The following is a 27,474-nucleotide window of genomic DNA, read 5'->3' on the forward strand; positions in this document are numbered from 1 at the left end:
CTGGCCACTATTAAATGTAGGCAAACTTCAAAACAAATTTTGTGAAAAAGAAACTTTAAATAATTCTCTTTAGACCTGATGAGAAGAGCAAGCAAGTGTAAATCCTTCCCAGGCTCATAAGCTGGGATAATGCTAACAAGGCATAGTCTTTTCCATGTGAGGAATGGCATCAAAAGCCTCCAAGCACAGCACTGCAGCTGGGCAGCTTGCTGGCAGAAATGTGCACACAGAGGTAGGCCAGGAAAATATTTGAATACAACTAAAGTCATTACAACCAGATCCCAGTTTTCCATATATTTTTCAAGCTGAGAAGTACACTTTCTTTTTTTTTTTTTTAATTTTTTAAAAAAATTTTTAAACATTGTGGTACAAATGTGGGGAGGGAAGAAAGACTCCGGGCTAGTTCAGCCTGCAATCCAACATACATCCATCCTCCTCCATCCTCCTGTGGAACAGTACGTTCCTCCTTCCTCCCGGATGAATCCCTGGGGAGCCGAAGCGTGGCCCATACAGGTGACACCTACTCCAGCGACCCCTCGCTACTCCAAAAAAGCCTCACCGGAGCGCAGCCGGGAGCTAGGGGGCCGCGCCCCGAGGTGCCGCAGCCGTGACCCGCGGGGCGCTCGGCGCGGCGGGCGGGGCTGGGCAGGTGCTGCGCGCCCGCGGACCGGGCGGGCGGGGCGCGGTGCCGTCCCCGCCCCGCGGCGCTGCCGCCGCCGCCGCGGCCGCCGGGGCGCCCCGCGCAGCCACGCCGCGCTATAAGTGCGGGCGCGGGGCGCGGCGGCTGCCGAAGATGCGCCGGCAGCCGGGGCTGCGCGGCGCCTGGCCGCGGCCGCCCCGCGCCGGGGAGCGGGAGCAGCAGCAAAAGAAGAAGAAGAAGGAGGAAGAAGAGGAAGGGGGAGACGGCGGTGGCGCGGGGCGGCCGCGGCCATGAGCTGCTCGGACGTGGCCATGCAGCAGCCCGCCCCGGCGGCGTGCGGGGCGCCCCGCTATTTGGCCGCGCCCGCGGCGGGCTGCGCGCAGGTGAGCCGCGGGGAGGGCAGGGCCGCGCCAGCGGCCGCGGTGCGGAGGACTGGGAGGTGCGGGGTTTTTTTGGGGAGGCCCCCCCTCAGCGGGTGCATGGCGCATCGCTGGCTGCCCTGGGCGGAGACCTTCGCTCCGGCCAGCCAGCGATGCGCTCCGCAGCCCCCGGCCTGATTTGGAGATGCGGGGAGCTGCTGAGGGTGCCCCGGAGCAGCGGAGCCTGGTAAGACCTTTCCCAACAAGAAAAAAACATTTCCCCCCCGAATTCTTGCATCTGGCGAGTGGATGTTGCCTTGCTCAGCTGGCGTGGGGCAGGAGGAAAAAGTTATTTCTTTACTCCTCTCTCCCTTCTGTCCGCCGTCGCGCGTTCCTGGCTGAGTCTCCGCTCGCCCCGTTTGCCGGCGCGGAGCGGCGCCTCAGCCCGGCCCGGTGCGGCGCGGTCCGCGGGCGCGCACCCCGGCGGAACCTCCCGCGGGCGGCGACCCGCGCTGCTCCCCGCGGACGGGGCGCGCCGCACCGCACACCCCGGCACTCCTGGAAGATCGTCTGCGGCGAGTTTCCACCAGCTGAATTTGGTGATCAGATGCATTTTTTTTTTTTTAAGTGAATCAGGAAATTCTTATCAGGCTGACAGCATTTTTAGACTATGCAGTGCGTGGGTGAAGTGGGACTAATATTGACTTGGCCCTAATGTAGTCATCTGAGAATACATTTTTTGGTTGTTGCTGCATTCCATAAGGTTTTATCATTATTATCCATGAAGATTGTTTTCTCCGTACATGGGAAGTGACCCCTAGTATCAGCTTGCCTGGGAGACACGAGTATGGGCTAAAACATTAAAATTCCGATCGTCTGTTGCTGGTTTTTTTTCTTTTTTTGTTGGGAGACAGAGCCCATTTGCAAAAATGATGCCTCAGTGAACTTGTCCAGGTTGCTCATATTCACTCTAAACGTGAGCTCTGGAAAACTTGCGAGCTCTGCCTCTTGCAGAGTGCCTTTGCTGTTACTTCTTCTCTAATCTTGGTCAGAGCTTGCAAAGCTTCAGTCTGTGCAGTAATTTTACTTACAAAGTTTGTATTTGGGAATCTGGAGGTCCAGTTCACAGCCTGTGTGCTTTGGAGGGAAAATGAATAAATAAAAACTAATAGCCTGATTCTCTGACTGAGAGACCTAGAAGTAGAAAAAGGCAATTGAAACTCTGCTGAACTTCCTGACATTTAACTCTGGAAGTGGTTGTCTGTATTTCTCTTCCAGATCTGTAGAACACTTAGGACGGGGAAATCTATTAAATGACCGTGTCACATTCAAGTGCTAGTGCTTTTTATTTTTAAGCATAGGTATGAAATTTCTTCCTCCGAAAGCAGGGCCATGTATAAAATGTTCTAGGGGCACCCTAATGAACACTGAAGTTTCTTGAAATTTTATTTTTAACAAACTGATTTCTTGGGGGTTATGCCGTCTAAGTAGAGTTAGATAAGAAAGGCAAGAGACGTAGATAGCTCTGATAAGCCAGTACAGGTCTTGAGCTGGGTATATACCACATTTCCACCTAAAAGCTTTCTAAACAAGGCTATCCTACGTGTTATTGACAGTTTAATTTAATGAATCTTGGTTGCACTGGTTTTCCTGACACGCTTGGAGCTGAAGGGTCTTCACAAGCTATGCAGATGCCAGACTGAAAAGCCAAGCTGTTGTTGCTGAAGGAAGTGTTGCACCCTCTACTTCTAACAGCTGCTAACTTTAGAGTGGTTTGTGTATTTTCTCTGAATCCAATGTTTTCTAAATTAAAAAAAAGTAAACATAGAATGACCTCCTCAAGCATCAAGATTTATTGTTTGGATAATGAGTGACATTTTGCAAGTCTCTGTTCCTTCAGAATTGTCCTGTCAGAGATGCTTAATCAACTGGTAGAGAACGAAACAAAAAAATTATGAAGAATCTGTTGCCAGGTTTTTGGTTCTTACACATGTGTTCAACATGTAAAACACTCCTGCACTCTTTGTGAGGATGATGAAGGTTTTAAAGAATGTTCCTCTTTGCTGAAATTAAAACTGTGGTTTAAAAATAACAGTGAGGGAAGATGAATTACTGGGATACCTTAAAAATAAGTTTCTGCACTGGAGATGATAAAATGGAGCTCACCCTTAAAATATCCGAAGGCTCCACCAAGGCATTTTTCAGTGGTATTGTACTACGCTGGTGTCTTTCGGTTTGTTTTCTGGCAGAGAAGGCTCTTCCATGCTGTGCTGCTGTTGGCTTTCCTTTTCTTCTCAGGGCAAGGAGATGTAGGTGTGTCACTCTAACTAAAGCCTGTGCATCTCCACAGGTATTTGTAGTAAAGCCATCTCAAATGTGTAATTGGTTATGCCTTGGACATCAGTTTTGTGTGCTTTAAAGAGCAAAGCAGCTCTTTGGCTGTGGAGCTCGAGTGTCTGGGCTTTGGGATCTCTCTGGAGAGCCAGACCCATCGTGTTTCTTTGGGTCGGGGAAGTGCTTGCAGCAAGAGTAAGGGGGTTCAAATGCTTGTCTCCTTTTTTATTTCTAATGGAAAGTCTCAGACTGCTTTTAAATGGTGGACTAGTGTGCACCTGGGTTGTGCAGAAGTGTTGTAGCTTTAGGGGGTGGTCCATTGTGCCTTTTAAAAGTTTCCCCACACTAAAGTTATTCCCGCATTTCTGTGTCTGTATTTTTTCCGCCCTTCAAATCAGCACGGAATTGATTTTTGCCTTGCACAGAAAGGCAGAATTTCTGGAAATGTAACTTTCACCCATCCTTAGCCAGGAAAGGACTTGCTGGCAAATTAATTTAGATGGGATTTTTTTCTTTTTTAAAGCTCTTAGTGGACCGAAGCCTGAATTCCTCTTGAATGTTAATGGGAGCGGAGGCTTAGCACCTTAGATCTTTGAGATTGCTGAAGTCCAGGGTGCTTGCTGGAGGGAAGTAAGCGAAACATGGATATATACATGCTCATATGGTGCGAGAATGAACTGATGAAAATGGGGTGTGGCCCTGATTTTACAGATAAATCGGGATTTCCGTACTCCTTTGCCAAAAGACAGAGCGAGCGTGTGCCGGTGTTAGGATACGAACACATTTCTGTGTCTGGTGGGGAGCTGTGCAGGCGAGAGGGTAAAACCCTGCAGAGTGGCAAAATTAAAATGCTCTTTGCTGTCTACTTTGCTGAGGGGCTGTGCAGCTGGAATAGTGAGCTTTGGCTTTCCTATGGGTTGGGTGAGGAATGGGTGTAACGGAATTCGGAGAGGCTTTGGGAACACGTAATTGGAGCAGAATCCCATTGTATTCCCAGCACACAGGGATGGCTTGTCGTGTCACAACGGGCTGGGCACAGCAGGCTGCAGGGCTGAGGCTCAGGTAGGACTCACCCAGGCTCACTGACACACTAGCTAAAGACCTTTGGAAGGGGAAGTTACAGTAAATGGTAGTTTTGGAATTTCTCCATCATATGTAGAGGCAAGCCAACATCTAAGCCAAAGCTGTCCTTGCTAAATCATGTCTTGCATAAGGAGTTGTGATATGCTCAAGTCAGACTTTCTGCTGGCAGTGCTGTAGACAGACTTTGTCCAGATAAGGCCTTGTCTTCATTAGCAATTTAGGTCACTAACTCGGCTCTTCCTTCCAAACTGACAGAGTTGCAGACAAGGACAGGTCACATTTGATGCTGTGTCAGCTGGCTGTGGCTAAACCCCAATTCACATACTGTAACTTGTTTTTTCAGTGAAATTCTTTGCACTGTGTGTCCTCAGCTTTTGAGGATGGGCTTGTTATACTGCTTATGCTGCTGCTTATTTCTGCACTGTCTAATGGCAGGTAGCAGCAGAGCATGGCTTCACATCCAGTTTTTGCAGTTCCCATTCTTTCTCAGGGCTATTCCTTTGCTGTTTGCTCTACTAACTTCTCTGGAAGCTATATAACTCATCTACTCTCTCATTCACAGGGTGTCAAACCTGGGTTAGATCCTGCCCTATGTGTGAGGTTTTGTTGGTTGGTTTTGTTTGGTTCAATCCCGTGAGACATCACTGCTTTAAAAGTTTGGCTTGCTTTATTCTGTCATTCTGACCGGGACCAAATTCTACTTGATCTTCCTCTAGCTACCTAGAGGTCTAAATAGACCTTCAAAGTTTTAGGGTACATCTGTGTTTACATGTATGGCAAAAAGTGTATAAATTCATTCTTTTTTTTACCACCTCCTTCCATCAGGAGAGTATAACAAGACCTCCAGGCTCTACCTCTTCAAATCCAGTGGCTCAATTGAAAACAAGTTGTCACCTTGCTCATTTGTGTGGGTAGAAGTTATTGTTTCATGTTTTTAGCGCACTGCCAGCAATACATGTTTCAGGCCCTGCAATCAGCCCTGATTGCTTGGAATTGTCTTCTTCCTTGAATACTTTCTGTGTTATCAATAGGAGCCTGCTTGGCAGACAGCTTCACAAATGGAGGACTGTCTGAGGATTTGCCTCGAGTTTGTTGCTGGAATTCCTTCTCAGAAGCTTATGTCAAATGACAGCCTTTTTCTCAGGGTAGGGTCATATAGTGTTACCTCAGCGTAGTTATTCTTTATTTTTGGTTCCTGTTCTTTTTCTCATAATGGAAAATCTGTAACAGGTGGCCACAGACACACCAGACTTTCATGCTTGGGAGCATAAAGGACCATATGCTGTATAGTGGCATGTATGGAGATAATAAATTGTAGGAAAAGGCAACCAGTTTATGTGAAAAGTAAGAGCTGGCCTGAATTTTCAGTTCAAACTTGGCTGAATTCAAACTTTTCTGTTCTCAAAGTATGGTTGTTTTATTTTGTTGTTGTTGTTTTGCTGGCTACTAACTGGTTTCTGCTGGAAGTGACTTTTTTTCTATTTGCAAAGAGGAATGTTCTGACATTTTTACCAGACACTCTGGGTGAGACCCGGGACCCTTGAAGTCAGTTGGACTTTTGCCACAGGCTTTAATGTGGCCAACATTTCGCTGCATGAGAACCGTTTCGCTTGGTTCTGGGTAGGGTAGGTCAGAAAATAACAGCAGTCTTCAAGGCAAGGATTTTGTGTGAGATTTTTAACTAAAGGTTTTCTTGGTCTAAAAGTGCTCAGGAAGACAGGATAATGATTGTTTAGAATAAACTTCCTTTTTAATATTCCCATATCAGCAGTGATACGGTGTTGGCCTTCAGTTTCCTTTTGTTGTACGATTTGAAGTGAAGGGTTTGGATTTTCTTTGGAATTGCCTGTTTGTAAATATATGAAATAAAAATAATATAATGTTGGTTGAAGCTGAATTCAGCCAGGGCTGTACATCTCTGTTTACCCAGAGATTGTGCTGTTTCAGCCATGAACTAGGGTCTGTTGTCTAAGGGCTATAGACACTGAATATCCCTGTTTTCTACTTAAATTATGTGTTCTGAATTTAAATTCTGTATCCTATGTCTTGGCCAAGAGAAGATTTTGGGTCTTTGTTTTGTTTAACAGAGGCTGTTTAATATCAGTCTCCAGTGTAAGGAAGGGAGAGGTGTATTTCATGAATATATTAAAGTAATGAACATTGACAAGAGATAACACTCAGAAATACTTTGTAAATATATTACATATGCAATTGGCTGCTAAAATATATGCTAGGACTGTTCAAATGAAAAAGTAGAAGTTAAACTGGACTAGCTGAGGTTAGTGACCATAAACCTACCCTGGTGTTTGTGGGTTTTTTGTTTTTGTTCCTCACACCCCATGATTGTGGGACAAATTCATTTAGCAGCTGATGGTCTTACATAGTTTTCCACTCACACAACTGCAGTCAAAAATACTGTGAGAAGCTTACTGTTAAGGTCAGAACAAAAATTAGGGAATTTATGTGCAAACAGGGTATTTTAGGTGAGTTGAGGGGAAAAAACCCACACTGTCAAAGGATGTATACAGTGGAAAGGATGTATATACATTGTATACAAGGAAAACTTGTTGAATAACTTTCTCTCCTTGTAGTGTCTTACTTAAAGAGTTTTGCAATTACAGGCAGATAATCTGCATTTCAGGAAGAAATTAATTCGATCATGGGCTTGCTGCTTTGAAAAGTCTTTTAATTTAGAATTCTCATCCTTTGCAAATAACTCATTACAAACCACAGCTTTGCACTGTAGATAACTTCAGTCCACCTACAAGGCCTTGTTCTTGTCCATCAGTCCTACTGTCTTTTTTTTTTGTTGCAGTAGAAATTTTTTTGGGGCATTAAAATAAAGGTCAGATTTAGTGTTTTTGAAAGGAGCAAATGCTCAGAGCATCTTGTAATGACTGTGTGTGGACTGGAGGGGAGGGAAGAGAGTTGAAATGGAAAACGAATTAGATTCTTAGGCTGTGGAAGGGGGAACATTCCTGCGCAGAGAAGCGACTCTGGAGATAAGTTTTAATTTCCTGAGCTCCAGTCCCTGTATAGGAACATTGGAAGACTTCCTTCCTGATCACCAAGTCAAGCCAGGGGCTGTGTTAGTGGTGTGTGTCTGTCTGTAATTGCGTGCTTGTGCCTGCATTTGCATAACTGCAGCATCAGTGCAAGCACCTGTAGGGACGGGAGTCAGCTTTGAACGTGTGCTGCCTCTGTTCAAGGTCTGGCATGGAATGGACCTGTTCAGATTTCTCTAGAGGATCTCCTTCATACTTTGTCTCTACATAGAAAAAAAAGCCTGAGCGAATCCAAAAATAAGAAAAGCACCCTCCCCAGCCACTTGTCCTGCATTTTTAAGAGGATCTGAGTTGTGGTGCAGCTTCAGGAATGGCCAAGTCGCTGAGGTGGATGCGTTGCAGAGTTCCAGTGCACGTGTCTCCTGTATGTGCAGTGTTGCTAGAACTGTTTCTGTCTTACTGAGGTCTCAGGGGTCTGTGATTACTCAGACAAAACCGTGGAGCTCACTTTGAGTGATATCCTAGTAAGCATTTGGGTAACAAATATTAGGAGAACTTTCCTGAGACGTTTGTTTGTTTACAGAAGGCATGAAGTGCTTCCAGGATAAGTGTAGGTTACCTCAAATTCTGCATTTGTAAAAATATGTTTACAGCCTCAGACTGTTTTATTTTAGCAGTTCTAGTTTTACTAGAAACTACTTTATTTTGCTCTTTCTGTATTTTTGTTCATTTTATTTACTTTTATAAGTGAATCCCAGTGGTTCTCCCAGTAGTCTAAGTAATACTGTGCTAAACTGAGCCACAGTACAACTTGCTTTGTGAAGCACAGATTTACTGGGAATCCAGGCCATTGCCTGGATGTCCCCAGCTGAAATAAAACTGCATGCGTCTCTCACTGCAGTTTGTGCAACAGCATCTGAATTAATGGTATCACTGAGCTGCTTTACGTTTATCAGTTAACCCACTGGAATGTCAGATACATTGCTTAAGTTGCCGTAAGGTTCAAGTATATTAGGTTTTAATTCCAGTTGTCAATAGCTCTTTCTTACAGTTATTTTTTAAAATAACCGTTCATAATTAAGACTTTGCCTCAGAACATTTATTTTGTACTACAGTGAGTTTGTATCAGATGATATGATTTGAGAAAGCACTGAATTTAAATGTGTTGATGGTACAAAAGGTCAGAAAATGACTTTTGATTATTTCTGAATTGTACAAGCATATTTATTGTAAAAATGAAACTTTATAGACTGTGTAGTTGTTTAACTTTTTCTATACAACTATTTCAGAAAAAGGGTAAAAAAGCCATAAACTTAAAGGGATTCTGATGGCGCTAGAGTGTTGCCAAGCAAACCATTAAAGATAAGTCAAACTGTAATTCTATAGGAATGCTATGAAATACTTCTGCATATGGACTGTAGTTGTTTTTGGGTTCCTGAAAGTGCTTGTGTGTAAAGTCAGCTGTGGAAATGGCTGGCTAGCTAAAAGCTGTGATTCCTGCAGCTTGACTGTTGTGGGGAGAGGTTTTTTTCCCTGTGAAAACAGTTGTAAAGTGGAACATCTGAAAAATATGTTCCATGCAAAATGGATCTTCACACACATTTATTTTGACATTTAGGTTTGATTTGAGAGAGAGAGAGAATATTCTGAAATAGCCATTCACAGATGGCTTGTGAGGGTTTTAGTTTTTTATATGCTTCTCTGTGTTTTTGGTTTGGGGTGGATTTTTCTGCATGTGTTTGCGGACTTGTCAATCCCCTTCTTCCCCCAGATCACATGTTTATTTTTATGACTTGAATTTTTTTCCCTTTTCCCAAAAGCTGGTGTCAAGAAAAGAAAAAAAAAAGAAAAAAGGAAAAGAAACCCCTTCCACCCCAACCTCAAAACAACAACAAACCCCCCCAAACCAAACAAAAAATCAAGCTCTCAAACCCCTGACCAACCCCCAATCACCACCCCAAGGTATAACTTCCTGTGATAAAAATTCTGTCGTCAGTGAGTGAAAATTTATGCATTTTGTGGGTTTTGATAATACATCAGAAAATTTTTCAGGAAGCAGGAAGCTCTCCCACCTTTACAGCTTCAGCAGTAAGTGTGGGGAATCCAGAGGGCCCTGTACGCTCAGCTGGAGGAGTGTGCCCAGGGAAACCTGGTGCTTGCCCAGCTGGATGTGTGAAATGCACATGCTGTGTATCTGACCACCCTTCCACAGGGCTGGGCTTGACCTCTGTAGCCTTTATTGATGGAATATCCTCCCCAGGTGGGAGTCAGGAGGGAACTGTTAGAGCCTGTCTGTTTTCTTTTGGAAGTATTGAGTGAAAGCTGGTGCTGATAAATTGTGGTTGTGAAACATGCCTGAGAAGCAGGTCCATCTGTGTGAGAGGAATAGAGACTCTTAAGTGGGTGCTGGTGTTCTCCTCTTTGTGAAATTCCAGAGTGAAGTATTCAGGTAGTCCAAATTTAATTACACAATGAATGATCAGTTATTCAGTGTATTCAGTTATTTTTTGTTAAGGAAACTGTATGTTGAGCTTCCACTGAATGCCATCACTGATACATCTCTTGTTTGTTTTGTTTCTGATCCCAGAAGAAGTTAGCTGTGTTCAACAAGATGCAGGAGTCTCTGGAAGTGAGCCTTCCCAGCAAGCAAGAGGAGGATGAGAAAGACCAGCCTGCTGAGATGGAGTACCTGAACTCCCGCTGTGTCCTGTTCACTTACTTCCAGGGAGACATTGGTTCAGTGGTGGATGAACACTTCTCGAGAGCTTTGAGCCAAGCCAGTAGCTTCAGTTCAGAGACGGCCCTTTCCAAGAGCAAGGCAGGGCTGAATCCTCTGTGGAGAGGTAAGAGGGGCAGGAACTCGCTCTCTGTGGCATGGCTTACTTGGGCTGCATTGCAGTAACACACATTGCATTGCAGCTGAAATTTTGCTTCTCTGTGGAAGTGGAGAAATCACCCTCAAATCTCCAAGAGGTGAGGAGCTTCTTGGGTTGAGTGATCTGAGGTGTTGAAGGGGGAGAGAGCAGCCAAAGGCATGAAAGGAGCAGGCATCTCCAGCTCCTGCCATATCCTGTCTCTGCCAGAGGCTGGGAGGGACGGGGCTTCACAGATGTCTGCTGCGAGGTTGGAGGTTTTTTTTTAGCTCCAAGTGTGAAACTTGGCCTGTGAGGCAAGAGAAAAGCTGTTTGGGGTGCTGGCCTTGGACGTGAAGGAAACCTGTGTAGCCTTCTCGAGTGGCTTTGCCAGGTGATCAGGATTTGTCCATGGCTGCTTTCCAGGCGGGGAGGAGCCAGCGCAGGATGGAGTGGGCTGGGGGGCAAGCCCTGGCTCTTGTGGCTGCAGCCATGTGGTGTTTTCCTTTGCAGCTTGCTTGTGGGAGAGGTACAGATGATGTTATGGCTTGCTGGGTGGAAAATGGCCATGACATTCCTCTGCCTCCAAGCAGGGAGCAGAAATGTGGTAGGTTCTGCGAGGCATTTACTTGCTGTCCTAACACAGCAAGTAACAATGCTGTCCTCTTGTTTTGCACATAAATGCTTATATACTTTATATGTATTGATGTGACAAACAGCAGATCTTGCCAGAGACACTAGGTAGCTCTTACAGACGAGACTTCCTATTTGGAAGAATCATGGCAGTAAGATGCTGTTTGCGTTTTGTTGGCTGTGGCAGTCTGGGTGTTTTTTAAGGTCCCCACAGCTGCATTGTTTCTGATCACATCCTTACGTGGACTGGCAGAGGGGTGCAGACTAAGCAAATGAGTAATGGTGAGCAATGGCCTTACACTGGGTTGATGAGAGAGGTACTGGTGGGATCTGAGCAGGAGCAGTGGTGTTCCTAATCAGTGATGTGGAGGTGAGACTGCACTGATGATAGCCACAGATACTAAAGTGAGATGGGATATTTGGAAACAACTGTGAAGAGAAGAATAGCACAGAAGAACTTGCTTTCCAGAAGGATGATGACAAATCCGAGGAAGTTTAAGCAAAGGTCAGCACAAGTGGCTGGGGAGCTGGAGGAATTTATGGCTTGAGCTGGGACCATTAACGTTAATGGGAAATTTTCCATTGACTCGACTGAGAGCAGGATTGAACCTATGCTTACTAAAAAGGAGACTGGAGCGTTTATAAATGGCCCAGACAGGCTGTAAATGTTTTAGCAACAGGATCAAGACAGTCCCCTGAGACCCCATGCCCACAGCAAGCCCTCTTCATCGAGCTCGGGGATGTTCCGTGGGTGCAGTCACGTGTCTTCCCTTTGGCCTCAGACACACCCTGTTGTTTTTCCCTGTCCCCCCTCTGTGGTTTCACAACCATCCCTAGAGGGCTCTGCAGGGGACACGAGTGGCCTGGTGTGAGGGTTCTCCAGCCATGCTGCCCCCTGACCCCGTGTGCCCCATGCCCTCAGTGGGGAATGGAGGTCAGTGTGTCCTGAACATCTTCTGGGAATAAAGTAAGGAGATACGCCCTCTGCCATCCCTGCACCTGCTGGAGGGGCATGAAGATTCCTGGGGAGGCTGCTGGGAGCTGGGAGAGCTGAAGGCATTTGCTGCGCCAGAGAAGAGAAGCTGACAGGAGCTTTTATCAGGCCCAAATGGGTTTCTGAAATATTCCTGCTTGAAAGCAAGGTGGAAGGACCAGTGCTGTCAGCTTGGTCTTCTGGTTTATGCACAATATCGAAGATGCTCAGTTACAGTGCATGAATGTGAGCTTGTGTCCCATTACCTAAAGAAGTTAAAATATCATTAGCTTGAGGTTCTTCCATAAATAACCTTCATGGGTAGTCAGAATTGCTGTCAATTCAGAGATAAATTAGAAAGAAAAGTACTTTTTGCAATAGCTTTTTTGGGAGATGCAGGTTTCAGTGCAAAGTGTCTGAGCATGAACTGGCTCTCCAGCTCACTGCATTTTCTCCTTTATCTGAAAGGAGGGATTAGCAGTGTTTTTGTCTTTTTTTCATCTTTTGTTTCTTATTTATTTAAGGTGTTCTCATTAAAATGCAAACTCTGATTTTATCATTAAGGTGATATTGCAGGGGTTTTTTTGCTTGTTTTGAGAAGGGATTTTGCTTGCATATAAAAACTAGAACATGTTGTTCTGAAAAGAGCAAGTTTTTTTATCATTTGCTTGTTGATCAGGTTAGGCTAAAATGATTTTGAAAACTGATTTTTCATAAAACACAGTTCTGTATGACAGGCTCGCTCGAGTAATGTGAATATTAAATTTTAGGTGTAGCCGTCTGAAGTCTTTTGCTGGTGCTAATAATACCTTGACACTAATGTTACTTTAATGGTATTTTTATCAACATGTTTTTCCTTGCTGAAAGTGTTGGGTTGTTTTTCCGTCTTACTTTTCTTTCCTCTTGCCTTAAGTGAGAGCTGATGTTGTGCTACAGAAAGCTCCATATGTTGTCTCCTTTCCAGTGCATGCACTTGTGGCATATTTTCAGTGTGTGTTGTGAACATTTGGGTCGGCCACTGTGAAAATTTGCATCGGCCACAACTTCGTGGTCCCTGGGATGTTGCCTTGTCCCTGCCTCCCTGTACTTAGGGTAGGAAATTGTGGTAACTGTAGTATCTTTCTTGGCAGACAGTTTTTGTTAAATGCCTCCTGAAAGGCCATGGAAGCGCAGAGATTTTTGAATTTTTTTTTTTTTCTTTCTCAAGAGCAGTGTGGACATGGCATTTTCTCCATGTTCCAGAGAGGCCAGGTATCCCTGAGCACTCGGAGTGAGTGAAGTTTTCCTGCATGTTTATGTGACATGGACTGAGCCTTTATTTCCAGTGAGAGGACTGACCTTTCCCAGTGAGAATGGCCACACGGTGATGCCAGTGGGGGCTGGCCCTGGCAGTGTCACGCAGCAGTGATGGCTTTGCAAAACCTGCACAGGTTTGCGAAGTGGAGATGACCAAACATGTTTGCTGTGGCTCCTGCATGACTGGTAAAGCCAAGCTGTTATGCAATCTGGGATGAATTCATGTTGGCAGATTCAGTGGTTTAAAGTGCTCTCTCCTGTTACTAAAGCTGTCCTGCAGATACTTTGTGGTTTTCTGTGCTTTTTTGAAGTACAGAGCTTTGGATTTAGGGCTTTTCCATGCAGATAACAGCCAGATAGTTTTCAAAAACTCGATTACAGAGGTTAATTCTCCAGAATACTGGCAGAGCATTGTCAGGCTATGCTCTTCTGTTAAGTAGTGTGGAAAACAACAGACTGGACATGAAATTTGCTTTTTTTTCATATCAGCCCTGCTGCCAACAGCACAAGCCATACATACTCTCGATCTCAGAGTAAACCCTTTTTACAAGGAACGGTTTACAAACAAGGAACAATACCAATTTTGGAGGAGGGCTGAGGCTTCTGTAATATGCTTGAAGCTCTCTGTAGTCTTCAAGCATGAATTGCAATAAAAATACATTGCTAAAAGCAGCCCAACCTTTTGAAGAAACCCACGGAGTGCAGCTTGCCAGATAAGTTTGCAGCCTCTGAAGCATTTTGGCACAGGGCATCCACAACGTTTGTCCATGGTATGTTTGCAAAGTTTGTTTCCAATATCGGAAGTTAATCAGACTCAAAAAACTGCCTAAATCAAAGCCAAGTGATGTGTGGAAAAACTTCTATGTTTTTAATGGATTTTAAAACAGAGACATGAGTGTCCTAGTGATGCAGTCAGAAAACACTTTCAAGTTTTTACTTCCAAAATATTTTTGTATAAGCAAAGTTCAGAGGCAGGAGTGTTTAAAGAATCTGTTCATTCTCAATGGTGTCTTCACCCAAGTCTCATTCCAGCTGCTTATTAAAAAAAGCAAAACAAAAGGTGATTTAAAAAAAAAAAGTACTTTTACAAAAGATATGAGGAACAGAGGATTCCTCGCCTCATCAAATACTAAACTTCCCTGGCTTTATTTCTCCATAGGCTATTTTTATGACTATTCTTTCATCAGAGGTGAAGTTCTGTATTTTTATGTTTCCATCTTTGACTAAAAAAAAAAAGTCCTATTGGAGCTGAGAAATATTGCATGAAGCAGTACTTTCTAGCATGAGCTGGCAAGAGGATTGTGAGAATGGAGAAGCCAAGACTTTGCTACACATCAAAAACGCTAACTGCTCCTTCAAAAGAGGAATTTTTAGAATGTGATTTCATAATGTAGAGGTATTGGAATCCATTTAAATATAAGCTGAGCCCTAGCTGTAAGAAGCAGCAAGTCTTTCTGTTCTGACAAAAACCTTTTTGAGCTACATAAATGGTTCTGCTTGTATGATCCTATTGGGTAGAGGGCATCATGATATATTCTATGAAGGAATAACATAAGCTGTGTTAGATATGACCTTTATCCCATCAAAGCATGCAATTAGTTTGAGAAAATCAGGTATTCTTTTAGCCAAATGTTTCCTGTTCTGCAGTGTGAGCTGGTTCTCTTTCCTCTGAAGCATTTGCAGCCACAACAGCTGCCTTTCTAAATGATGTGCTCTAGTCTGGGCAGGAGTTAGCATCTGCTCACAATTTCTGTACCAAGATCCTGAGAGGGCTCTGACTCTACAGCCTGAAGAAGAAAAATCTTTTGGGGAGGGGGATCTTATGTATGTGAAAACCTGATGGGAGGGAATGAAGATGGGGCAGCCAGGCTCCCTTCAGCAGTGCTTGCTGACAGAACAGGAGACAATAAACTGAGATTAGAAAACAGGAAATTCCATCTGAATACAAGAAAATTTTTTGTTTTGTTGGATTTTTTAGGTTGGTTGTTGCTTTTGGGGATTTTTTTTTTTTTGAAAGGTTGCAGAGTCTGAAGCTCACTCAAAATCTGACTGGACACGGTCCTGGACAACTGCTCCAGGTGGCCCCCCTTGAACAGGGGAATTGGACTAGACAATCTTCCTACCTCAAATGTCCCGTGATTCTGTATTTGCTGAGGAAGCTCAAGTTCAGCGTTACAAACTTCAGAGAGCAGCAAATCATTGTGGGGTTTTTGTCCTGGAATGCATTGTTCAGCTTCAGTCACACTTCGCTTCTTTCCTCCCCACCAGAAAGCTCAACAATTTCAAGCCAAAGGAGTGGATTCCCCACCTCGTTCTGGACCAGCTCTTACCAGCCTCCTCCTCCACCCTGCTTAAGCGGAGTGCACCCCGATTTCCCTGTGACTGCACCAGGCACCTTCCCAGCAGCAGATCCCAGCAGCTGGCCGGGACATGGCCTTCACCAGACTGCCCCAGCTCCTCCCCCTGCCGCCTCCGAGTCCTGGCACTACCCCTTAGCGTCTCAGGTGAGCCCCTCGTACGCACACATGCACGATGTGTACGTGCACCACCGCCACCACCCTCACCCCCACGTGCACCCCCACCACGCGCACCCGCACGGCTCGCACCGCGACCCGCGCTACGGCTCGCTGCTGGTGCCCTCGGTGCGCGCCGCCAGGATTCCTGCTGCCCAGTGTGACGGGACAAAGGCAGAGCCCGCTGCTGTCACCGGCGCTACCTCAGCCTGGGCCGGAGCCTTCCACGGGACGGTGGACATTGTGCCCAGCTTTGGGTTTGATACAGGTAAGATGGCTTGATTGTTTTTTTCTTTTTTAAATTTTTTTTGTTGTTGTCGTCATCATCTGTGACTTGTTTGAGCAGAGACCTGAACTCCCTGCAGCTGAAGCAGAGCTGGCTCTCAGAGCTGTGTCCAAATGATTCCCACAAATGTGGGAATCCCTCCTGTAATTGCTGTCAGGGCAGCTCTCCCTGCCTTCTGCTGAGACACTTTTACCTGCCTTGGTCCCATTCAAGCCAGATGGGTTGTTTGTTCCTTTTTATTTAAATATTGTTGGAAAATGTTAATTATGCTTCCATGAGGAAGTTCTCAGCTTGTTCAGCTAGTTCATATGTGTGTGCACCAATATACAGCTCCAATAAACTAATAACTTATAGTACATGAGGACTGCATTTTGAGATGGAAGATCTCAGTATTTCCTTCCAGTTTGTCACATGGAGAATACAGGTGCTGATTGAGCTGAGCTTACCATCAATCTAAACATCTTTCTATAGGGTGTAGGCAGAAGTGTGTGAATTAAATTCATTTTACTACAGGGTCTGTAGTCTGAACTGCAGACCATGACCTCCATCTGTGTCTGTGAGCTTTGAGTGGCAGTCTCTTGTCTCAGTACCAGAAGCAGTCTGGCAGCCCTCAGGGTTTGAAGTTTCTTGCAGTCAGGTGACAGACAGTTCCCAGTGCATCCATCCTGGAGCTCCTGGGCCCCACTGAGGGCTCCTTTTTCGGTTTGCTATTTATCTCACCAGCAGCAATCCTTGCAGATTAATACTTCTTAAAGACAGTATGTTATCTGATTCAGAAAACACTAGGTTTGTATCTTTGTTCCCTTTTCCTTGAAGTATCTATTTGTTTCCATTTTTGATAGCTCTCTGACTGGTTCAGTGTGTGAGAACCACTTCTTTGCCTTGATTAGTGGGCAGGGGAGCAAAGAATGGGTGGGAGGAAAAAGGCTGTTTCTTAAAGATGAAATACTATGGACCTAATTCAAATCTGTCTCTTCCCTTTTAAGTAATTGGGGACCAGTAATCTCCTCTAAATATTATGCCACTTGCTGTCTTGATATCAATAAAACTAGGAAAAAGCTTATTAGTATTCTTAACAGTGGACAGCTTATATATAAACAACATTTCTAGCTAAACCAGCTAAATAAGAATAATGGTATTTTATGCTTTTGGGTACAGAATGCTAAACTAACCAGAATGGGATCTTGAGATATTTCCTTTGTGACAAACCCCATAAGGGGAGTGAGCTGCCATCTCTGGAGCATGAGCAGACTGTCACTGCCACGGGTGTAAGGGACAAGCCTTCCTGGACCCAGCCCCACCTGCAGAACCCTGGTATTTGGCTTAACCTTTTGGGAGTGGAACAGAGAACTGTGTAAAGAATTGTTAGTCAGGAGAAGCCTCTGCCGGGCTTAGGTACAAGTCCAGCCTAGACTGTGAGTTGTTTTTCTCTTTACGAGCAAGTATCTCAAAAAAGACTGGGTCCTAGCACTGCCTTAGAGAACAAACACAGCTTTGGCTTGGTGCTGCCTGCTCCTTGTGAAAATCCCTATAGAGGGGTACAGTTGGGTGCTAATTTTGTCAGGATCCTGATTTGGCAGTGCCTTGCATGTCATTTGGTTGCTCAGCGTGGGAGACAGTGGAAAAGATCTGAACTGTTCACTTCTGACCCATGCTTGGTTGTGTGGGTTTTAGTCTCTGAGTTCCTGTGGGGAAAGAGGGGAAATGTGTGGCTGGTTTGAAGAAACAGGGAATCTTAGCAGACCATTGTCTCACTAATTTGAGACTATTCAAAAGGGTCACACACTGAAACACAGCAGCAAAACCCTGTTATGCAGCCCCAGTTTTGGAAACAAGGGTGCAAGCAATGAAACAGCAGGTAGTGGAAACCTGTGACATTACAATTATTTGCTCTCTTGCCCTGCACACTCATCCCTCCCATGCTTTCCAAGCAGAGGCTTGCTGGGAAGGGCAGGAAGGCTGAGCTCCCTTTTCAGCCTTGCCTGCAGCTTGTGCAGTTGAGACGAGTGCTTTGGTTACAGGCACTCGAGGCATGGAGAGAAGAGGGAGCTTAATTGCCTCAGGGTTTTGTGTACACATCCAGCAAAGTCATCCCAGGGAAAGTGTGGGGAGAGGAGGGGTTGCTCGAGTACCACATGGAATCACATCCAGCACTTGCTTCCTGTGCACTTCAGGGAAAGCAGATTATACTGGATAAATCTCCACATCACACAGCATTTCATTACATTAACTCCAATGTCAAAGAGCTTTCTCAAGAGAGAGGCTACAAACTCAAGAGCCTGGAAGAGTGAACTGGCTTTTAGTGACATAAAGTGCTTTCTCCAGGGTAGGGTAAGGACATAGTGGCGAGAATATGTCAGTTCTGAAAGTGTTTGCTCATATATCCCTGGATAAAATAACCTGTGGAGCTGTCAATATATCAGATTCCATGAGCTTCAGGTGATTTATGTTAAAAAAATTCATTTGGTCTATACCTGGGCATTGCCTTTTGGAGTCCTTCACTTACAAACTGAATCTCCCTCTTCTTATCATGGGCCACATTTCTTGGGCTACTGTCACATGGATTATAGGAACATCTGCAAAATTGCTCATGCTGAATTATATGGAATGACAGTGTTGGGATCAGGGCAGGCTGGCTGTAATCTTACCCTCTTCCAGCTACATTGTTGCATCTCTGCCAAGCCAAGCCAAATAATCGATCTCAAGATTGGACGATGCCGAATCACTTCAGAGGTTAAGAGGAGGTTCCCACTGCATGCACGGTGTAGTTTGAGAATTTATGGTTCAGAACACATTGTGTGGGACATAAGCACAGCACCCTTCACAGACCTGACAAACTATTGATCTGTCTGCCACATCTGTTTGAACTTACATGGTCCTGTTTTAGGGGATGAAGAAGGATTTAGCTACCTGATTGCCGTTAAATGTGGCTTAATCCTCACATTGTAGGCTGCAAATTAACCCTTTTAGAGGCTTCTGTATCAGTCCAAGTGCAGTTAAAGAAAGTGCTGGTCTGCATCAAGAGCTGTTAAAACCTGCTAGGTTTGTGTCTGCTAGTGTGTGAAGTGCACAAGCTACAGTGCTCAACAGAAGAGTACATTTCATGTGAAGTGTTGATATGAACACATTGGAATAAGCAGAGATTGTTTGGATTTAAGGCTCAGTTCCTTGTCCTGCTGGTGTCAAGCAAAGCAAGGTTGGGCTGTCACCAGCTCTGCAGCCCCCCTGCAATCCAGTGGGCTGCAGCTGCAATCCAGTGTCACCACTAAAGCTTCCTGCTTATGCTTAAGCCACATCCAGCACTTCATATCAGGGGCTGGGGAGGGGAATTTCTGTCTCTCAGTCTTGCTGGTGGTTGTAGCCATCAGTGCTTCCCTCGGGAGCAGGGTGGGAGGTGTCCTGCACACCAGACCCTTCAGATGAGCAGTGGGGTTTGGCTGTGCTGCAGGCAGCCCACAGGGAGGAGGGCAGAGCAACTTGCCTTGCCACTGCAGAGCCTAGGAGAATATCCTGTCCTGCTGGGGGACAGATGTGCTGGAGGAGGCTTCCTGCAGCCCCAGAACACTAAAAGCAAAGCAAGACTTTGGCATGAGTGATGGCTGTAAATCTATTAAAATTGAGGTGTTCGTTCTTCATCCTATAAAGTTACGCATGCTGCGGTGAATAACTTCAAATTTAGGTCAGTTAATCAGCATCCTTTAGTCCTGGTTTACTGTGGAAAATCCCCTTTTGGAAATGCCTGTCAGTGTGATACACTGGAGTTTGAGGGGCCAATCCGATCCCCTCTGATGTTTGTCTCTGGTCACACACATCCCACAAGTTTGTCACAACTCATTAAATTTGCCTAGATGTTCCCACAGAACCTCCATAATGTTTGTGTGGCAATTAGCTCTAATGTAGGTGGCCCAGGGAAGGGGGATTTTCTGGAGTGGCTGTGCTGGGTCATGCAGTGCAAGTGAGGATTTCCTTGCTGAAGGGAAAGCACTGCAGGTGGGAGCTCTGGGTGAGTAGCAGGCTTTGGATTCTGTGTAAGGACTGCAGATGGCCTTGCCTTGAAGGAGATAGGAATAGGAATATAATGAGGAGAAGGCATGGAAAGTGTTCCACATTTAGTTCTGTAAATTGGACAACTTTATTTTTTTGGATTGTTTTCTCTTGCTGTTTAGAGTCTGTAGTTTATACCTTGTTACAGTTATTTATGCCTTGCAAAGACACCTGCTTAGGAAGGTGCTTGTTCAGGTAGTTATTCCCTTTCTACCTACCACTTGCTGCTGTCCGGTGGAAGATCTCTTAAGCACGTGTGTGTGTCATTTTTTCTTCTTACAGGCTTCCATGGCCTCTGGTGTCCTTTAGTGGTCCACTGGTGAACTTAAATGACTTCTTTATGCTCTGAAAGTTTTCTGCTGACTTTTTTTTTCTTTTTTTTTTTTTTTTTTTTTTTTTTTTTGTGGGGTGGGGTCATCTTTTTTTAAAAAAATTGTAAGCAGCAAGGGAAAAATAGCCCCAAATCATCATCACTGCCTTTGAGGGAACTTTGAAGGGAACAGCAGCTCATTATGACTTTGTATGATGCTGCCAGGGAAACAAATAGCTCTTAAGTGACAAGGAGACATGTTCATTGAATAAAGAACCTCTGAACATGTTTTTATAGGCATGCTCTAGCTGAGGGATATCCCAGTTTTTCCAATCTGTAGAAACAGGTACAAGTGCATGTGAAATGGAGCAGAAAGCACTAAACAAGGTTTGGTGCACCACACCTGTGGGCTCTGCTTTCCCTTTTTCTTCACTGCTGGACACAAGTGTTTGTACCCTGCTTGGGAATCCTCACAAGGACAGAGCCATATGCTCTCATCTTTTATGTGAGTGCTAATTGCTTTGCAGCTCAGCTCTGAAATGTTGATCATCATTAAATATTTAATGTTTATAATATTTAACTGTTTATAATCTTAAAGCAAGAAGTAGTTGTCAGATCTGAACCCTCCATGCCTGCCTGTAAGTTTTCTGAAAACTTATGGGTCTTCCTTCATATTCACTGTGTGATTAGATTTGGAAATGAGATCCATGCCTAGCACATGGTTAAACATCAAATGAACACGGAGCTCTGGTGGTTACAACATCACAGAGATCTGGAGTTGCACCTATTTACATTAGGGGTGAAATTAACCCTAAATTCTTAGCAAGTCAGGTGTCTTGGTACATTGCATAGCAGGAATGATGACTTGAGGTGGGAAATGTACTTTCATTTCATGGAATGTGATTTACCTGCCTCAAAACACCAAAGGACAGGTTTTAAATGGCTGAGACTTGAGTGCCTTACTACCTCTGAAAATATGTGCCTGCATCTCTGTCCTTTACTTTCCCTATAAATGAGCAAGAATGTATCTTCTTTGAGACATTTAATCTGCACCTGCCCTTCTATTGTCTGGATTTGAGGTTTATGCCCTCTTAGGTGTGAACAGAGAGATTGGATCCCTCTGGAGCAGAGAAATCCCAGATTATAACGCAGGTTCCAAGTCTATAATGCTAGAGCCACAACATAGCACCACATTTATTAGATAGTCCCCACTTTTTTACAAAGGAAAATGTCAGAGGAACTCATAACAAATGCAAGCTGAAAACCATTAATTTTTCCCATGTGGAAGCACTAGCCATTCTTGGCTGGAAATCTTGCACTCTGTAGGTGAAATTATTTGGGATTTTTTGCCTGCTGCAGGAATATTTTCCCTCTCTCCTCTGTGAGGTGAAATGCCACAGAAACTGAAATCCTGAAGTGTCCCAGGCATTTTCTAGAGGAGATGGTGTCTGTGGCTGGACCCTGCCTGGAAATATTGTTCTGCTGCCTACTGGATAATTGATGCAGACCTTTATGGAGGGTTTTTTCACTCCATGCCACGTTCCACATGAGCTCAAGCCAAGGAAGCGCATGCAGGAATTTTATCACCATTTCTGAAATGCTTGAGCCAGAATCAAACTTCAATATGGTTTAATTTTACCCCTCATAAACTAAGAGGTTTGGAGCAGTAACACTGTTGCTAACAAATCCTTTAAACTGTTAAATTGTCATTTGGGGTATTTTTTTCTTTTTAAATTTTTTTTTTAATTCAAAACTCATTTTTCTTTACTTTAGTTGCTTGGGGAGGGGGAAGAAGGAACCATCTGATTTATTAATTTAATATTTATTAATACTAATTATTTTCCTTTTCTTTTCTGAAATGTAGGTCTACAGCATCAGGACAAGAGCAAGGAAACTGCTTGGTTCTGAGGTGCAGAGAAATTAAGACCAGCTAGAGCTGGAGTCAGCAGAGCTGGGAGGGTGATACAGCAGTGGTTGACTCCTTCTGCATGGAGCAAAGGACACACATGAAGATGAAGAGCCAACTATTCTGGTTTTGCTATTGAGCCTTTTATTTGTAAGGCCGTTTATGGGTCCCACAGTGTTGGAAAAAAACCAGAAACCTAACTTTTCTTTCTTTCCTCATCTGAGCCTGCTGCAGCTGGGCAACCTAACTCCTTTCTGCTCCTTTAACAGTGTTTCGTTTTGTTCAGCTTGATATTTTTATGAACAGTCTCAATAGTCAGGAAAAAGACTCTCCCTTGACTACAGTGCGCCTTCTTTCAGGAATACAGTATTTTGTAGCTCTTTGTGCATCTATTTTTGTAGAAATACAGAAAGTTTGGGTAAGGATTGATGGGCTATTTTAGGATGACATATTTTTTTAAAAAAAATTGTAAAATTGTTAAGTTCTGTTTAAAGAACTTGCTCTCAGAGAAGCACTGGCAAAAATGTATAAAATGCTATTTTAGATGTCTGTGATGTGTTTGTGCATTTTGGGTTTTTTTTGTTTGTTACCTCAAATGTCTATCTTTCTTTTCTTTTTAAAGACCTAAACTCCTTTGTTTTCACATTACTAGATTCTGATGTTTTTTGTCCTTTTGTTCTAGCCTAAGCAAGTATAATTTGCACCTGAAGTTTCAGCCAAATATTTTTTTCCTGGTGTTAGATTATAGTAAAAGTGTTTTTGTTTTTCTTGCTTCTAATGGTGGCTTTGTGCTGTGCTGGCTATCAGAAGCTCTCAAACACCTTTAGCATAGAGCAAAGCTTGAGGTTACAGCAACTGCATTTCCCACCCATCCATTCTTTCAAAATGGACCAAATACTCTTAAATGAGACACAAATATGGGCCTCATCTATGATCCATTGAAGCTGTTTAACACAGTTCTCTGTGGGTTATGGTGCTCATAAATATCAGTAAAATCTTACAGACAGGACTTTCAGCTAAGCCATTTCAAGGTGGTTACTTACAACATTCAGGGAAAATGAACAAAAAAAAAATAAAATTCAGGTTTATAAAAATGAGTGGCTTGCAAAAACAAAAGGTTTTCAGCTTGAGCAGCTCAAGGAGGGCACAAGGAGAACTCCTGGTGATTCCAGCCTGTGTTTGCCTGGGCTGTGCCCTGGGGCTCGCGGGCCCCCAGCGGCAGCGCTGCATTTCATAACCATGAGTGCGCTGCATGCACTGGGGCCTGGCCTGGCAGCAGGAGCGTGGCCACGGGGAGCCACAGCCCCTCTGCTTGGGATACCCCCCTGGCCTGGGCCTCGGCTCTGACTTGGTAATGAAGGCTTTGGTTGGAGCCAAGGCGGGCACCATAAATCCTGAGTGAGGGCGGTGAGGCCGCTGTGGGCCGCAGCTGGGTCGGTCTCTGTGCCCAGCCCTTGGGGACTCCAGCGAGGGTCAGCGTGTGCTCAGGACGGACTGAGGGGAGCCCAGGCTCAGGACCTGGGCTGCTGGGTCCTGGCTATGGCTTGGAGACGTTCCTGTTCTCTCTGTGCACCCAAGGTCCCTCTGTAGTAATTCCTAAGGCTCTTAAAAAGCATTACATTTCTGTCACCGCTGCTCTCAGACATCCGTGTTTGAAAGATATGCTGGCCAAGTGGAAAAACCAAGATACAAACACATGGCTGAGATAAGAAAGAGTTTAATTTTAAGGCACTGAGCATTGTAAATGTAGTTTTGTCAGGTGGAAACCACATGGATCTGTGTGTGAAAGGGGAGGGGGGTGTTGGGAAGAGCCTGCCACTCCGAGGTTCCCTGCACTGCTGCTTCCCTCCAGGCTGTTTGAACTTGATCCTATGAGGTGTTGAGCATTCTCCCTTGTCAAGGGAGGGGGCTTGACATGCTGGCACTGGAGGCATTAGGATTATATCACAATTTGGCAAGACCCTTAAGTCTCTACCTTGCCGATTTGAAGTATGAGACAGTGTATAAATGCTGAATGGACTATGCTTAACTATTGCTTTAAAGTAATAAGGTTGTAGTCTCTGTCTTGGGATGATGAATTAAATGTGGTGGGGTTTTTTTCCTCATCTTTGTAGTCCATCAGTATTTCTTTCTCTCAATAAATTTCACTCTCATGACAGTTCTCTGTATTATTGCTGCTCTGGTGGAGCTAGCTTCTCAATTTGTCAATAAATTCATAATGCAATGGGAAAACTGTATGGGAGAGAATGGAGTATGAGCTGCCACAGTTCTCTTTCTTATCAGGACAGTACAGTTCAGGAAATATCTCAAGAAAAAGAGTTCTGACTTAGGAATATTGACAGTATTAGAAATACTGGGAGGAAAAAAAAATCTTAAGCTTTTTTTTCTTGTTCTTTTTTTCCTTTTTCTTTTTTCTTTCCCCTTGGACTTGGCAAAAGTGGAAATTAAAGAGACAGTGTGTCCTTTTTGAACTTCAGGGATGAAGAGTTTGGGTGGCAGGGGATGCAAAAGAAAAGGCAGCATTTCTTTTTGAGGTGTGTTTGACTTCCTGAAGTAGTTTAAAGCCTAACACGAGTAGTCTGCTCACTGCCTTCCCCTTCACAAGCTCATACCATGAGGGACTTCCTCTGTTTCCCTATAGATGTCAAAGCAAAACAGGACAGGAACAAAACAGGCTCACAGTTTGCGCTGCACTTTCTTTCTGGATTGTATCTCTGAGTTGTTGGTTAGGGGGGATGAAGAAGTGGGGAAGCTGTTGCCTCTTCACCTCCAGGACTACTGTTCTGCACAGTTTCTGCTGCTGAACCTGGGACTGAGCTGGTGGAACTTCTGCAAACTCTGGCTGACAAGTGCCAATAAACACCTGCTGTTGTCTGTAGCCATTCATGCACCAGTCTGTTGACTTCAAAAGTGAAAGAAATTCCTCTTTTCCCCTCAGTCACTAATTGTCCCCTGTGCTAACAAGTGAGAAAGGAAAAGCCTAAGTGCATAGCAGTAGCCTTACTTCTACAATTTGAGGGATGGAAAAGGAAAAAAAAAAACAAAAACAAACCCACCCTTCCCTGTGACAAACTTTTGAGTTAAATTCAGCAGATTTCCTTCTCTCCCTCTTTCCCATACACGCACACTTACACACACGCACAGAAGTGCTTATGAGAAGCAGATGCTGCCATGGTTTTGCTCTTGGAAGAGGAGAGCACTCGCCTGCAGTGGTGGGGAATCGATGGCAGCCAGAAGGAGCAGAAAGGTTGAGACTGCTCATGTTTCTGCAGATAGGAAAAAAAAAAAGCCCCTTGAAATCAAGTCACAGATAAGCTGTGTGTCTTAATGCATTACTAAAGGAGTTGTTTCATTCTTTTTATGTGTGGTGTATTCTGATGCTGTCCCAAGAAAGTGGATGATTCATTTTGAGAGGGCTTATAAAACATGTTGTACTCTGTCACTGTTTCTGTGAGAACATAGGGAAATTATTGTTTTATTTCAAGAAACTCAAAATACTGACCTCCTTGAAGTTCTTGAAGTTGTCCAGGATTTTATTTTATTCCTGTTAGTGTTGAGAAATCTGAAATCAACTTTTATGTCTTCATTTGAAGACTGGAAGGGTTCAAGTTGTCCACCAGTTTTTCAGAGGCAGATGCCAGTTTTTTCCAATGGCCCATTTCCATACCAGCAAAAGGTTGGTGTAGTGCAGCCGCTGACTGCCCAGGAGATTGGATTTCTGGAATTTCTGGAAAGCTGAATAAGCTGCACTTGGCAATAGTAAAATTGACTCTATTCTGATTCCTTCCCTCACCAGACACACAAGTTCAGGTGGTCCTCAGTGGATGACAGTTTTGTCTCAATCATCCACACCTGCATCAAAACACTTCTGAGAACAGATCTCTCATCACAGCATTCACAGAGGGAAGGGAATGTTACATTTCCTCCAACCTGCCCTTAGGATTGCCTTGCCTCACCCAGCCTTTCTGCTTCCAGGCTGTTACATATGTCTTGCTGTCCCTCTCCCACAATTCTTCATGTGTATGGATAGATTTCTCTACAAATATATTTATACACATTCACATGTAGCTATACCTGGTTCCCTCCATTCTACTCTTGTGCCTCAAATGCATGTTCTTTGGAAATGAAGTGAATGACTTCATCAAATCTCATCTGAGATGGAAAATGTAGGCATTTTATTGCATTCTCCGTTAACTCAGGAGTGAATTTTTCCCCTACTTGTTAAAAAACCCGAACACAACAAAAACACATTTTAAAAACCCTTTCAAATTACCTGATTTGTATCTATAAAGATGATCATGAAATCAGCAGTTATGTAGAGAGGTGCAATATATTGCATTTCAGCAGACAAGCCTATGTCTGAATATGATTATTTTAATTAATTTCAGGTACAAGCCTTTGCTCCATATCAATGGACCAGCAACATATATATTTCCTTATAATTTAGAAATACATATATTTTTCGAGTGGAATTCTTGGTTTTAGTATGTCAGCCTTTGAGCTTCTAAAGGATATTTGGATGATAAATATTATTTGTGTGCGGGTTTTTAAAAAAAAGTTGATGCATGTTGTTTGGAACTAAAATCTCATGTAAAGCAGAAAAGTATTTAAAAATAAATACTGCTTTTACATATTGGCCCTATGGGCACAATCTGAGAGTTGTGGTGCAGGAAGATGCCCCTCTAAAAATGACATTCTCTTGCCTGAGCAAGTTCAAAATCCAAGAGAGGCAGGAGTGGTCTTGGGAAGGTTGAGCTGGTGGAGCTGAGAGCAGAGATGATCCTCTCCAAAACTGTGTGTACATGGTTGGGCAGTCACTGGTCAATACATTAAATTTAGGCTGTGGTAGCAGGTTTTTACTTATGGGGTGAAATGATTGCCAAGGGGAACTGTAGATGTCCTTGGAAAGCCATGTTTTAGCCCTTTTAGCCATGTTTTAGCAGCCTTGGTCTGCTCAGTGCCCATGACCCTCTCCCAGTTCTTGCTCTGCAGTCTCCATGATGCCCTGGTGGGACCTCTGAAATCTGGGCTGGAGTTCCCTAGTTCCCTGGGAAGAAATGCACTTTTTCTTTTTTTTTTTTTTTTTTTTTTTTTTTTTTTATTTTTTTTTTTTTCCCCAGCTCCCACTAAGAAAATTCAGGGGTGGGGGTCATTAAAGCACTCCAGTTATTTCATGCACCTGCTCAAAGGCTCAAGCCTCCAATATAAATCAGCTGTGCTCTGTGAAAGTTTGCCTACAG

At 44.1% G+C, this 27,474-nt stretch overlaps 1 protein-coding gene across 3 annotated transcripts; it reads left to right on the plus strand.

Annotated features, from left to right (window-relative positions):
• The first annotated feature begins 822 nt into the window (after positions 1–822).
• On the plus strand, positions 823–27,313 carry VGLL3 (vestigial like family member 3). 3 transcript variants are annotated; one of them, XM_038145820.1, is made up of 4 exons: positions 823–1,023; positions 10,012–10,264; positions 15,444–15,956; positions 22,193–27,313. In XM_038145820.1, exons 1-4 carry the CDS (start codon positions 931–933, stop codon positions 22,234–22,236), a joined length of 903 nt encoding a protein of 300 aa, XP_038001748.1. In that variant the 5' UTR covers positions 823–930; the 3' UTR covers positions 22,237–27,313. The 3 variants fall into 3 exon arrangements, with proteins under 3 accessions (XP_038001748.1, XP_038001738.1, XP_038001756.1); XM_038145810.1 differs by having other exon boundaries at positions 824–1,023; positions 10,009–10,264; XM_038145828.1 differs by lacking the exon at positions 823–1,023 and adding an exon at positions 1,038–1,246 and having other exon boundaries at positions 10,009–10,264.
• The last annotated feature ends 161 nt before the right edge of the window (positions 27,314–27,474 follow it).

Source organism: Motacilla alba, chromosome 1 (assembly GCF_015832195.1).
Source record: "Motacilla alba alba isolate MOTALB_02 chromosome 1, Motacilla_alba_V1.0_pri, whole genome shotgun sequence".
Taxonomy (NCBI): Eukaryota; Metazoa; Chordata; class Aves; order Passeriformes; family Motacillidae; genus Motacilla; species Motacilla alba.

Excerpts from the sequence above, each read along its gene's own strand:
- VGLL3 (XM_038145810.1), top strand. The coding sequence starts at position 931 with ATGAGCTGCTCGGACGTGGCCATGCAGCAGCCCGCCCCGGCGGCGTGC. Across the intron at positions 10,265-15,443 it reads GCTGAATCCTCTGTGGAGAG|AAAGCTCAACAATTTCAAGC; the intron begins GTAAGAGGGGCA and ends CCTCCCCACCAG. Across the intron at positions 15,957-22,192 it reads CAGCTTTGGGTTTGATACAG|GTCTACAGCATCAGGACAAG; the intron begins GTAAGATGGCTT and ends TCTGAAATGTAG.